Raw genomic sequence first — 14,610 nt, forward strand, 5'->3', positions numbered from 1 at the left:
TTTTTTAATCCAGATCCTTCCCTTTGATCAAAACCTGGCTTAGCCCTTCCTTTCTATATAGTTTGTTTCTTAGACTAAATCCAGATTATTATTCAACTACAACAGTTATGTGCAGTGTGTGTGTGTGTGTGTGTGTGTGTGTGTCTGTGTGTGGTATGAAAGAGCAAGAGAGACATCATTTTTTTGAATATTTTCTATTTGCCAAGTATCATTTTATGCACTTTACATACATACTCTCTATCACAATTACATACCTCTCCATTTTACAGAGGAGGAAGCTAAGGATCATACTGGTTAAACACTTCCCTAAGATTATAAAGCTTATGAATCCTAAATGTGGCATTTGAGAACACTTCTGTGATTTTTTTCTTTCTGTAAATCACGCTGCCTTTATCTGGGGCCTCTCTATCTAAAATGATATTGCATGCAGTCATGATCTTTCAAGTTATTTCATGAAGGCATATGTTCTTTTCCCAGACGTATTGTTCAGCGTTGGAATTGAAGTTAGTACTTTTTTATCTTCTGGACTTCCTATGGTCAAATGTATAATACTGGACATGCAGTAATGAACATATTAAATATTAGCGATTAATGAGTGAAATCCCACATCACACTATTCAAAATCATTACAAATGCTGGGTGGAATGTTTTCTATGTCTGTCAGGTTCAGTTGAACTATAATGTTGTTCAAGTCCTCTATTTTCTTAGTGATCTTCTGCCGTTTGTTCTATTCATTACTGAAAGCGAGATATTGAAGTCTCCAACAATTACTGTGTCTGCTTCTATCTTCAGTTCCATTAGCTTTGGCTTCATGTATTTTGGGGCTGTGCTGTTAGGCATAGGTATGTTTATAATTGGTGTGTCTTATTGATGGATTGGCTCTTTTATCTTTATATAATGTTCTTCTTTGTCTCTGATAATAAATTTTGTCTATTCTGTCTGATATTGCCGTAGCCACTTCAGCTCTCTTTTGGTTACTTTTGCATGGTGTATCTTTTTCTGTTCTTTTATTTCCTACCTATTTGTGTTTTTGAAACTAAAATATGTGTCTTGTAGACAGTATTAGTTGGATCGTTTGTGTACGTGTGTGTGTGTGTGTATGTGTTATCTATTCTGTGAACCTCTTCCTTTTGATTGGTGTGCCTAGTCCATTTACCTTTCATGTGATTACCTATAAAGTAGGATTTCTGTCTTCCATTTTGTAATTGCTTTCAGTGTATCTTATGTCTTTTTTGTTTCTCTATGCTTCCATTACTGCCATGTGTAGAAAACTTTAAAAATTTTGGATGTATTAAGGAAAAGAGAGATGAACCACTACCTAGAGGGCATGCAAGTTCAATTTTAAAAGAGGAAATACTAGGGTATGTTTGTATGATTTAAAGGAGCTTGTAATTCATATGAGATGATAGAGAGATATTGCAAAGAAGGAAGGACTCCATAGGGAATGCTTGAGCTAAATATTTTAAAATGAGTAAAGTTACCATTTAGTGAAAAGGATATTCTAGGCTGATGTAGAGCATGAATAAAGGCATGGGAGCTGAAGCAGATATGTGGTTTTGTGGAACTTTAATTAGTCTAATGTGGTTTAAGGTCAGAGTGACAGTGTCCAGGAGGGGCTAGTCGTGATAGAGCAGGAGAGAGGCAGAGGTCAGATTCATTTATCATTCATTCAGCACATATTTACTGACTACCACTGTGTACCAAGCACTCTTTTAGGTGCTCACAATCCTATACTGAAAGTTTTGGTTTTCTTGGAGCTTACATTGAAGGATAGAGAAAGGTAGTTACCTAAAAAGCAAATAAAGAATCAGATGTTAGGCCGGGCGCGGTGGCTCACGCCTGTAATCCTAGCACTCTGGGAGGCCGAGGCGGGTGGATCGCTTGAGGTCAGGAGTTCGAGACCAGCCTGAGCAAGAGCGAGACCCCTTCTCTACTAAAAATAGAAAGAAATTATATGGACAACTAAAAATCTATATAGAAAAAATTAGCCGGGCATAGTGGCGCATGCCTGTAGTCCCAGCTACTCGGAAGGCTGAGGCAGGAGGATCGCTTAAGCCGAGGAGTCTGAGGTTGCTGTGAGCTAAGCTGACGCCACGGCACTCACTCTAGCCTGGGCAACAAAGTGAGACTCTGTCTCAACAAAAAAAAAAAAAAAGAATCAGATGTTAGACAACAAGTTTAATGCAGAAAATAAAACAGCATAATTTAACAGAGAGTAACATGGGAACTGTAGTTTGAGTGGTTAGGGAAGGCTTCTCTCAAAGAAGACCATGTATGAAGGAAAGGAATTTTGGGGGAAACACTGAGTTCCATTTTATGTATGATGAGTTTGAAGATCATAAAGAAGTTTAAAGGATTTGTATAGAGCTAAGTCTGGAGCTCAAAGAGAAGGTGGGAATCATTACCATAAGGGTGGTAATGACGTCATGGGAGTTGATGAGTAGGAAGTCAGATCACGTGGCAAGATGAGGGCCAATGACAGAATCTTTGAGAGCACCAATATTTAAAGAATTTGGAAAAGAAGAAATAATTAGAAATGTGGAAGGAGCTTTGGAAGAGTGGTATCTCAAAAAGCTGAGAATGGAGAAAACTTTACAAATGAGGGAGTGCCCAGAACATCATTAGTAACAGAGGGATGAGGGAGATGTGGTTTGGAGATGCTTCACCTTTGGTGAACTTCCAGGGAGGTCTCAGCAGACGGTGGGAGCAGAAGCTCCACTACAGGCCTCGGAGCCTCCACGGGAGGTGAGGAAGCAGCAGCAGCAGGTGTCATCTGTTATTCTGAAGACCCCGACTCTGACGGACATGAGGAAATAGTGGCAGAGGGAGAAGATAGGGCAAGGGAAGCCTTTAAAATAGCTTTTGTGATCTTGAGAAGATGGCAGTGGCTGTGGGGAAGATGGGATGATTTGGTACTGAGGATATGTGGGTTAAATGTGGTAAGAACAAGCAAGGAGGGAGTGATGGGACTGGCCAGACAATGTTGAGGGTTGCGCCACGGGGCCTGAGCTAGATAAAGGAGAGGGTTCATGGCCTAGAAGACAAGGGGCATTGATCCCACAGAGGTTAAAAGGATGTCAGCAGGTGGAATGGAAATGAGTGAATGGGGGCTCTTGTGGCCTAGGCAACTAGGTTATTGGGGGGGGCCACTGATTGCCCCATTTTGGAGGTGGGATAGGTGAGTGGTGGCAAGACCCAGAATGTGCAGTGGCCACTGCAGAGTGTGTATGTTAGGATGCTGGGGCCGTCAGTTAGGGGGCTTGTTTTTTGGCTGGATAGTCCTATGGATGTCAGAATTTGCCGTGTTAGTGTTAGCATTTGCTGAGGGAGAGAGAGGAAAACCATGAGATGTGCCACTGTGGACAGTGGATGGGGCTGGGGGTGACCTGGGAGTTTGCTAGATGAGCCAGGAAGAGGTTGAATATGCTGCCGTCAGTCTCACAGGAGGATGGAAAGGAGCTCAGAGGATTGGAAAAGAGCTAGAAGAAAACTCTTCTTCCTCCCACCCCATCTCCATGGTGAGGGAGGGGTGGCAGAGGATGCCTCCTCCACTACAGGGGGCTCTGGGGAAAGCAGTGACACCCCCCTCCAGGGCAGGCAGGTTTCCCCTTAGGGCTTACAGAGGGGAGAGAGTTCTGGCCTGCAAACTGTGGCTGAGGTAAGCTGAGCTCTTAATTCTTTCCACTGTTTCCGGGAACAAAGTAACGTCTTAATAAAGAAATAAAGTTGGTTTTGACAGCTAATCAGAAGAGGCCTGAAGATGCCACATTTGCGGAAATAGTAATGTCTCAGAATCCCTTGTTTATGAAGAACTTGCGAAATAAAACTTCCAAGCAGATATCAGATTCCAGAGCCTCGTACTCTTTGTGTTTGTATATTTCACTGCTGGTGACGCTAGTCTTTTACAAGGCAAGGTCACATAAGAATATGCTATTCTAGTGGAACGAGTGCCAGATTTTTCATTCATTAGCTTGTTGACTTGTTCATTCATACATTCATTCACTCATGGTCTACTGACCGCATGTCTGCTATGTGCGCGGTGCTGTATTAGGTGCTGGAGCTGTAACAGTGATGTTGCCAAAGGCAGTCCCCACTTCACAGTCTCTGATTCATAAATTGGAGAAAATCACTATATGATAAGTTGCATTAAAGTGTTGGACACTTTTTTCTAAATAAATATATACTATTTCATTTAATTTCTAAATCTTAAAAAGAAGCAATAAAAATATTAAGAAAGTATAGACATTTGTTTAGTTATTCTACATAAGGTATTTCTTCCTGGTAGTATACCAATTATTTCTCAAAGTTGATGTAAGTTACTTAAGATTTGCTGTATATCAGAAAACAAAATTTAAACATAGAAGGAGGGGGATTCTTTTTTTGCTAAATGAATCCAAGTTTCAATATGTTTAATAGAAATGCCCTTATGAATTGTAAAGAAAAAAACAAACACTAAGAAGTAAGCAAATATTAATATGATGAGTAGATGATTCAGAAAAGGAGAAATACAAATGGGCAATAAATAGATGAAAAAAGTGTTCACTTTAATAAAAAGAATATAAATTTGAGAGTCAGGGAGATGCTAACTTTTGGCTATCAAATTTACAAAGGTTGTGTATAAGATGATGTTCAAAGTTGAACAAATTGCCTGACGGGAGCAGTTTGGCAGTGAACATCAAAAGTTCTGTTGTTCATGCCTTTCGCCAGCATGTACGATCAGAAAGCCTATTCAAAGGAAATTACTAAGCTGTGCACAAAGTTTTAATCATAGACATTCATTAGGGTTTTGGTATAACAATATCTGCCAGTCAAGTTTAACTACATGCCCCGCCCATCTTTACCCACCTTCTGTTTAAATATGGCTGGTCCGCTGCAGCCCAGGGTTGTCCTCCCAAGCAGATGTTAGCAGCTGGCACAGGGCCTGTTACTCATCTCTCCTGTTGGTTCCTGTAGCTGTTTCTGCCCATACTCACTTTTTTTTTTTTTTAAACAGACAAGGTCTCATCTTGTCACCCAGGCTGGAGTGCAGTGACACGATTACAGCTCACTGTAAGCTCAACCGCAAACTCCTGGGCTCAAGCGATCCTTCCACCTCAACCCCCTGAGTACCTGGGACTATAATAGCTGCTTGCCACCGTGGCTGGCTAATATGTTTTATTTTTTGTAGACAGGGTCTCGCTGTGTTGCCTAGGCTGGTCTTGAACTCCTGGACTCAAGCGATCCTCCAGACTTGGCTTCCCAAAGTGCTGGGATTATAAGCATGGCCACCACGTCTAGCCGTCCACTCTGTTTTGATATTTGCAGTGGTCCCCAGCCTTTTTGGCAGCAGGGTCTGGTTTCATGGAAGATGATTTTTCCATGGACTGGGGCTGTGGGCCTGGGGTGCGGAGCTCAGGCAGTGATGGGAGGCCCATTTCTGAACTGGCCACGAAGCAGTAACGGGCTATGGCCTGGGGGTTGGAGACCGCAGATGTGGCCCTTTGTGGTAACTTTATGTTCACATGCAGTTCTATAATCTCTGCTTCTTTCTCTTACAAATGCATTTCCATTTTAAGTATGAACAGAGCATTTGTTCATTAATCAGCCCCTCTGGGTGTTCCTCTGACTAGCTCCCCACTGTGCATGTACCCAGAGTCATTTGCTGAGCAATTGAAGGAGGAAAGGTGTTAAGAATTACTGGCTTGTTTGATTGGGGTCCTAGAGAAGGGGTCACAGGTTGCCACTCACAGTTCCCCAGGAAGACTTCTCTGCTCGGTGAAAGTGTGCTCTCACTTTTGCTGAACAATCGGAATCAATGTTCCCTCTATCAAACAAATTTTGGAGTCCAAATATATAATACTGAAAGCAGATCATTTATATTTTATAAAAATTAATAATAAAGTTCTCAAATCTTGGAACGTTAACAAGATACATATCTAAAATATAAACAAATTCTTAGATCAGTGGTTCTAAAAGTGTCTCTGAACCAGCAGCATCAGCATCACCTAGAAACTTGAGAATGCAAATTCTCAATCTCCCCGCCCAGACCTCCTAAATCTGAAGCAAGCCTTCCCGGTGATTCTGATGCACACTGAAGTTTGAGAACCACTGTCTTAGGGTAGTAACTGAATTTTAGGAGACATCGTGTTCTATGCCAAAAGATTTTTTTTGGTGTATGAACAGATGAGGAAAGGTTGGGCATACTCTGGGTTAAGTATTTTATTTAATCCAATGTTATTCAAACTTGTGTAAAGAAAATCTGGTTTGAATATGTTTGATTGCCATTAAAAAATCCATTTTTCTGACTAGTCTTTCCCTCTCTCTTCTTTCCTCTTCCTATTTCCACATGTTAGACGAGTTGGATTTTATGTCAATACTTTCAAAAACGTTTCCAGCCTGGAAGCCAAGTTTCATAAGGAAATTGCAGTGGTGAGTCATGATGATTATTTTTACATATGGAATATAAAGTAAAGGAAGATTTATTTTGGAAACAAATGAATTGGCATAGCATTATCCCAAGAATTCACTCTTTTGTATGTTTCATTTAGTAGTGTGTTATTACTCTTAGTAATAGTTGTACAGTTTTTTAGTGACCGTATAGTTCTCTGTATGTTTGGAAGATTTTGTCACAGTTTCACAGACTTCTTTCTTTTTTCAGGCAGTTTATAAAGTTGGAATTTCAAGTGGTATTTTAAGCTAATGAAAAATTAGTCTCAAAATGTTTAGATAATCGGCAACTCCGTTGTTGACTGATGTTTTCTTACTTGAACAGGGTGGTTTTTGGCTGTTTCTAGTGGAGTTAATGTAAACAGTAAGCTTTTGTTTTCTGCTCTGTACTCGGATTAATAAATATATTTTAATTTATTTTTTAGTTTATTTGTACTTATTTTAGTTTTGACTTGGATTTTAAATTTGGATGACATATGTACGGAATTTCAGTTATCCTGAGGCCATCCAAACTATCATAAGATTCTTAGTTTCTCAATAAACAATTTTTTTCTTGGGGAGAACAGCCTGAATTGGCACCAGGATGACTTGCAGCTAATAGACAAGTGGCCTCTGTCCCCTTAGCTTTGCCACAAACTGTATGAAGTGATGACGAAACTGGGCGACCAGCACGCCGACAAGGCCTTCACCATTCAAGGAGCTCCCAGGTAGGCCACTGTTGACCAGAGCACCTTGAACATGCTGCCTGTTGGAATGTCTGCAGTCTGTGGCCCAGCCTGTCCTATTCTATCCATCCTGTAGAAGTCTCCAAGGGGCCTTTGCACCTGGAGGCTGACACTAACCTTAGTTCTGTGCTTTTGCGTTTACTTCTGGTCTCAGCGAGGGTTCTTCTTGTTGGCACAATAAAATTGACTGTCTGCCTCTCTCTGCTTTCCACGGGACCTGATAGCCATGGTGTGGAATTTTAATATCTCATTTCTAGTTGCACACTTGTTATTTTCTCTAGAGAAGAAAGGAATTCCCAAAACCTATGACAGTTCTGATTCTTTCCGTGAGTTCTGACGTCCTATTTTGGGAAAGGAAAGGGGAAGTGAGACCCCCCTCATCATCTTACCTCCTAACTCTTGATCTGGCAAATGCTGAGTTGTTTCTGTTCTGTGGCACGTTGCTGTTCTGAACACAGCAGTCGAATACACCAAAGAGCCAGTGATCCATCTAGGTTCATTGTCTACCTTGCTAGAGTTCAGCTTCACGGCACTTTCTCCCGTGATTTTGGAACCCCTCTTATTCCATCCTTCTCAGGCATTATGCACTCAGAGAACGCAGGCTAGCGAGCCTTGGGCTGGACGTCAGAAGGCTCAGCTTTCAGTTTTGTGACTCTGCAGTTAACTTGCTGTCCTTGAGTTAAGTCCAATAACCGCTCTGGTTAAATGTCTCGCTGTTTTTACTCAATAGAAAAAAAAATAAGGTACTATTGAACTAAATGGCTTCTAAGGTAATACATAGTCCTGACGATCTGTATTTGCAATTTTAACATCAATCAGTGCCCACACTTATACCCACGCAGTTATAACAACACACATAGTTATACACATGCACCAACTTCTACATATGGTCGTGTTTGGATCCCTCTGGTGATGGCTAGTTTTCTTATTCCTTGCTCTTGAATTAGACATAGCCTCTGCTACAGCTGCTGTACCAAGTGAGCAGTAGATGTACACTCACTCTCTTTCCCCGGGGAAGATCATCACCTGAAAGAACACATGAAAGGATCAGAGTTACTGTTTTCAATGCAGTTATTTCACTACTGGGCTAGGAAAAAAGGCAAAATTAGAACAGGAATATCAAAAGGACATTTGGGTGTTATAAAAATTAATGGTTGCTCCCTTACATGGAAATGAAAGAGACAAATGCACATGACAATTTCAATATTGCTGTATTAGATAAAGTGAAGAGAAAATGGAGCCAGGACCGCTTAACAAATGTTCTTTTCATTTTTTTAACATTCCTCTGCAGAATGAGGTGGTGAGTGGGCTCAGTGGAGTCTCTGCTAAGCGTAGATGGGGGCTGTGTTTCTCATCAGAGGACATGATTGCTGGCCCTGGCCCCAATCATGCACTGTGTCCGTGTTCCCTACAGCACCCAGCTCCCTCGGCCCCCTGATGTGTAGACCATGCTGCCGTGTATGTGCTGTCCTGTTTTGGGGTATAGGCTCTGTTCTTTCGAGCTGTAGACTTTAGAAATTCTTAGAGGGTAGGATGTGTCCCGAGTGCTTCTTAGTCATCACCTTTGGGCCATTCCCAAGCATCTGGCCCGGTGCCGGGAACTTGGTGGGTTCTCAGTAAACATTACTGAGTCTCGCCCATCACACGATTTGTTTGTACAGTTCAAAGTGTCTGCTTTGAGTAATTGTTTTATAAGGTGTAGAAAGGGTAATTAATTAGTGGATTTATTTCCAAATGTCATCAGAAAGCACTTGTCCAAAATCTTTATTACATCATCCTAAGGCTGCCTTTTAACGTAAAAGTTACAATTTTCAGAGTAGGTTTTTCTATAGATTGGGACATGTAAAGATTCTCTTGTGAATAAAAAGCGAAACCAGTTAAATTAATTCAGTCTATGTTTGGAAGATTCTTGCAGAGCTTGGTTTGAAAGAACAGGGTGTTTGCATTACTAAGTGCTGAATTCAGATCCACTAAATTGTTGGGTGACTTTAGGGTTTTTTTAACCTCTCTATGCCCCACTTTCCCCACCTGTGGAGTGGGGACAATAAGGCATGGCTGCTGTGAGGATAAGAGATAATACATGAATGGGGTCTGGCACACAGTGGGCAATAAATGGTACCAGTTATCACTATCACCATTGCTGTTAGCCAGAATTAACCTGGAAGGGGAGCAGGATAACAGTATGTGTCATGCTTCAGGATTTCTCTGGGATGGAGAACCCCTGATTGGATGAGTACTGTTCCTTAGAAGGCCCATTGCTTAATCCCCTATGTTCATCTAGTGATTCGGGTCCTCTCCGCATTGCAAAGACACCGTCGCCGCCCGAGGAGCCCTCACCCCTCCCGAGCCCGACAGCTAGTCCGAATCACACACTGGCACCCGCGTCTCCTGCACCTGCACGGCCTAGGTCACCTTCGCAGGTAGGAGGATTACATATTTTAGTGGATAGAAGAACTCGTGGTGAGGTGGCCCATCAGAGATAATACCATGGAGAAGTTTTCAGTTGGGGAGACTGAGGTGTGAGGTTCTAGGTATTGCGATTGTCACTAAGGAATCTACCTGTTTTTCATATTTGACTTTTTGTATTTGCACACATGCCCTACGTTTGAGTCTGTTGGGACTTCCCAGCACCTTCTCAGCTTGCTCAGACTAGCACGCTCTCCTCTACTGCCATCTCTTGCTCTCGGAATTCTCTCATTCAAGGCTCCATTTAATCCTTGTCCATGAAACCTGCCCTCTCCTAGGGGTTTAAGTTACATTCAGGGCAAGTACTGTCCAGAAAAGCAGTTATGTTTATATGTCACTTCACATTTTTTCATATCACTTGTACTATACTGCATATGAGTAGCCACTTAATGAAACTGATTGGAACACAAGATTGAAAAGGAACAGGAAGGGGTGGTCAAAGGTAACTGTAGAGAAAAATTGCCAGCTTTATTTCCCCTATTTTGGGTAAAAAGAAAATTCCTGCAGGAAAACTCCAAGTCCCCAGTCCAGTTCATGCTTTCACGTACAGATGCTTCTTGACTTACCGTGGGGTTACGTCTCAATAAACCCTTTGTAGGTCGAAGATATTCTAAGTGAAAAATGCATCTAGTACACCTAACCTGCTGAACCCCACAGCTTAGCCTAGCCTGCCTTAAATGTGCTCAGAACACTCACCCTGGCCTGCAGGTGGGCAGAACCACCTGTCAGCACAGTGCACTGCGGAGTGCTGGTTGTTTACCCGCATGCTCCGGTGGTGGCCTGGGAGCTGCCCCTGCCCGGCACCACCAGAGAGGGTCTCAGCTTCCTTCTGAATGTGTATCATTTTGCACTGTCAAAAAAATCTTGGCTCAAACCACCTTAGGTAAAGGACCATCTGTATATGATTGAACTAAGGAAAGTCTTAAGAGGATATACATAATGGATCGACCTTTAACTTTCTTACTTTTCAAAATCCTGGAGAGTAAAGTAAAATGTAACCTGCCTGTCATTGATCTCATTGATTCACATGAAAAGCTTGCTTGATTTTAGTTTTGAAATTCTAATTTATTGCTGAAGTGAGAAATCATTTTCAGTTTGATTCAGGGAGAGTATTGCCTTAGTTTAACCTTGAAGGTACAGGTCCCTGCACCTGCACTTCTGAGTATAGTGTTTCATTTCATTTCATATTTAATGATCGAATACCTGTGTTGAGATGAATGGGCTCTCATAGCCTGAGTTTTTTCCACTGGACCCTTGCTTGCTGGTGCTCAAAGAGCCACCCACGTAGACAGGATTCTTCCCCTAAATCAGGTAGGCTTATTTCTATACACAGATCTAAGTTTCGATCAGAGATCAGTCTGTCCTCCCAGCTCTTGTTCACATGACAGTTCTTCATGTCTCATACATCATCTTTAGCTGAATTAATGTTTATATTTAATGCTTCCTAGACAAGGAAAGGGCCTCCCGTTCCACCTCTGCCTAAAGTCACCCCAACAAAGGAACTGCAGCAGGAGAACATCATCAGTTTCTTTGAGGATAACTTTGTTCCAGAAATCAGCGTGACTACACCTTCCCAGGTGAGTGTGGCTTCAGAGCTGGGCTGCCTATGAAAGTGCCATGGCAGAGGGACTGCCAGGGGTCAGCTCTAAGGGAAATGGCAAACTTTAGAGCCAATGATGTAATTTTAATTGTCATTCAGGTTTGTCATCATTACTTGATATGTCTGAAGCATTCTTAAATGGGAGGTGTACATTATTTGAAAATAGTCTTATATTTTTAAGAGTAGTATATACATATGATAGAATGTTGGGAAAATACCAAAAAGTATAAAATGAAGAAGTTTAGTAATCACTTAAATCATAACACTCCGACATAACCACTAATGTATTTTGGTCCATTTTCTTTTAGTTTTTTTCCTCCCCAGAGTATATATTGGTTTTGCACCATAAAATTCAGATTATCCTGATATGTATTCCTGAATTTTCTACTTTATTTTACTGAGCATTTTTTCATGGTATAATATTGTGTTTGTGAAAACACATTTAGCCACAGTATTCTGTCAGCTGGAGGTACCAACCCCTGAGTGTTGATCACAGGTTGCTTCTGATTTTTCTGTTGCTTCATCAGCACTTCAGGGAACATCTGTGTGTGTGTGTGTGTGTGTGTGTGTGTGTAAAATTCATGTTTGTGCCCTCCACGATTTCTTTTTTATTGATTCCTGTTAGAGAACAGGAAAAAGAAATTAAAAGAGGTGAATAAGTTAAGTCTTTTGCCCTTCAGCTGGGTCGTATCATTTACGTGATTTGGCAGATGGAGAGGTCAGTGTTCCTACTGCTTTTGAAGTTACCTGGTGGCACGAGTCCCACCAGCAGCTGTTTGCAGGCCTGTCCCTGCTAGCAGCTGGGTTATCTCATTGACTGAGGAATAGTTGTGACTTCCAGAGTTGCTCCCAATGCCATTGAAACCATCTCTTTGTTTTGCCGGTGAAAGTCCCCAGAGAAGTCAGGCCAACACCATTTTCTCTCAGTGTTCTCTGAAATCATATTTACATTTTGCAAAAGGTGCTAATGCACTACTGCAAATGCCAGGAGAGGGCCCTGGGAGCATTAACATTCCTGATATTGTTGAGTGAAACTGATGTGAAAAGTGAAGAGTTGGGAGAGAGAGAGAGAGGAAGCTTTCTCCAGCTGTGGCTCCTGCAAGGACACGGGTCGCTGGTAGAGCCACCTGCCTGGGCTTTGCTAGTGCTTTGCTCATGAGCCCAGGGCTGTGGGGAGGGAGAGAAAAGCACCTCTCCACCTACAGCTTTTATAACTTCTAGGCAATTTGAAAGAACTACCCGCCAGAGACATGATAGGGGTGCACTTTGCGGGGGTACAGCCTCACTTATATATATTTTTAAATCTAGGGAGGGGGCAGAAAGGGTTTCTGTCATTTTCCTGCATCTGAGAAGGAACATGGTTCCAGCAGCTGGACCACACTGTGGGAGCCACTTTTTTGAGCCACGAGGATTCCACGTGGCACCAATCTGTGCTGATTAGCGGAGTACCACAGTGAGTTCACAGCTTTCTTCCAGGGACACATCCAGCTGAGTCAATTGCATGTTCATGATTGGCCATTTATAACTGTTGCATCTAAAAATAGCATGACTGAAAGAGTTCCATATTTAGGGCTGGTGGACACATACACATATATGTGTGTGCTTGTAGTTTCAGATGTGTTGATCAGATTGTATGTCAAGCTACATTTTATAATTGAATGGGTCACAGCATCTGGACGGCAATGTGTTCGACAGTGCACAGATAAGTGGATAAAAGGGAATAAATAACAGTGCTTGGAAATAATGAGATGCCAACTGCAAGAAAGGAGAGTATTGAAAACTACAGAGCTGAGATGTATCTGAAAAGGTTTTTCCTGATACATGTAATAATGTAGAATGATATATTTACATTTTGTTTTAGTTTTAATTTTTTCCTTAATGAATCATCCACATTTAGAAGGTAGGTTTATGTAGCCAGTTTGCTGTTTTTATCATGTGCTTAATGGGGGAAAAAAAAAGCATTTGTGTTAATCCTGCCCAGAAGCTCAAAATGTAATGACTGAAGTGCACCCAGTCTGATGGATTTGTGTGTCTCCGGCACTAAGCAGCGTCACAGCAATGATTCTCTCCTGACTGTCCTGAGATTGAAAACAGCAATCCGCCAGGCCTATAGAGCCCTCAATGCCCCAAATGTTAAATATAGCATAGAATTTTCTCTGGAAAAGGTCCTTATCAACTCACAGAGAGATGCCCCATAGTCAAGACCCAAGGACTTACCTTGTTTTTCTGGTTCTGTGTGTATCTTCCTAAGGACAAGTCATAGTTCTCTATTTTTCCCTCACAAGAACTTAGAAAGAAATCCTGTGTGGTTTTTTTTTTTTTTTTTTTTTTTTTTTTTTTTTTTGGAGACAGAGTCTCACTCTGTTGCCCAGGCTAGAGTGAGTGCCGTGGCGTCAGCCTAGCTCACAGCAACCTCAAACTCCTGAGCTCAAGCGATCCTCCTGTCTCAGCCTCCCGAGTAGCTGGGACTACAGGCATGTACCACCATGCCCGGCTAATTTTTTCTATATATATTTTTAGCTGTCCATATAATTTCTTTCTGTTTTTAGTAGAGATGGGGTCTCGCTCTTGCTCAGGCTGGTCTCGAACTCCTGAGCTCAAACGATCCGCCCACCTCGGCCTCCCAGAGTGCTAGGATTACAGGCGTGAGCCACCTCGCCCGGCCTCTGTGTGTTTTTGTCTGTCTGTGTGTGTGTGTGTGTCCCTGTGTTATTTTTTTAAAGCAGTATTTTTCAAAGTGTGTTTTTGAGGAAAACTAGTCTCAGTGGATGCAGAGAAAGGGGGTCTTTGGTCACATGGGACTGGGGGCTACATCACTTTTTGCTTTTTCACAGTTCATGTCAGCATGTTCAAGGCTCTGAGAAGTTCTGTAACAAACCCCATTAGAGTGTGTTTAAGCCAGAGTTTCTCAGTCTCCCCTGCACCCCCAAAATACCCTGTTCCTGGGAAATGGGTGTTTGGGGAAACATTTTAAGAAGTGAACATTTAAAAGACATTATGTTCCTGGAAACTAAATATATGGCATATAAATACGATTTTAACAGGATGTCATGACAAAAAGTAAAGCAATCACATATGTATACATATACAGAAGTATATATGCAAGGTTGTTTCTCTGTCTCTTTCCTTTTTCTTCAAAAGATGTTTTATACTGTTTTTTATTCTAACTTGGTGACTTGGCTTTAAATACAATGTTCACCGTCCCCTTTCTTCAGGGCCTTCTTTGGGATTATGGCCTCGAGCAAATATGATTTTCTGGGGGCCTATGACCATATAAATAATTTGAGTCACTGTAAATGACCATATCAGCACCATTCTAGTGGCCAGTCTCATGGGAGTCTGTAAATGCCATGTGGGTGAAAGGAAGCAAGCTGCTCACTACCGCCCTCCTGG

At 41.8% G+C, this 14,610-nt stretch overlaps 1 protein-coding gene across 1 annotated transcript in view; it reads left to right on the forward strand.

Moving 5' to 3' along the window:
- AMPH (amphiphysin) overlaps positions 1–14,610 on the forward strand; it is a 230,566-nt gene that overhangs the window by 163,949 nt on the left and 52,007 nt on the right. Inside the window, exons 8-11 of the mRNA XM_069461959.1 lie at positions 6,333–6,408; positions 7,051–7,133; positions 9,433–9,571; positions 11,066–11,194. Coding sequence (XP_069318060.1) covers positions 6,333–6,408; positions 7,051–7,133; positions 9,433–9,571; positions 11,066–11,194 — 427 coding nt within the window. The remainder of the gene's footprint in view (positions 1–6,332; positions 6,409–7,050; positions 7,134–9,432; positions 9,572–11,065; positions 11,195–14,610) is intronic.

The sequence above is a fragment of the Eulemur rufifrons genome, chromosome 29 (assembly GCF_041146395.1).
Source record: "Eulemur rufifrons isolate Redbay chromosome 29, OSU_ERuf_1, whole genome shotgun sequence".
Classification (NCBI taxonomy): domain Eukaryota; kingdom Metazoa; phylum Chordata; class Mammalia; order Primates; family Lemuridae; genus Eulemur; species Eulemur rufifrons.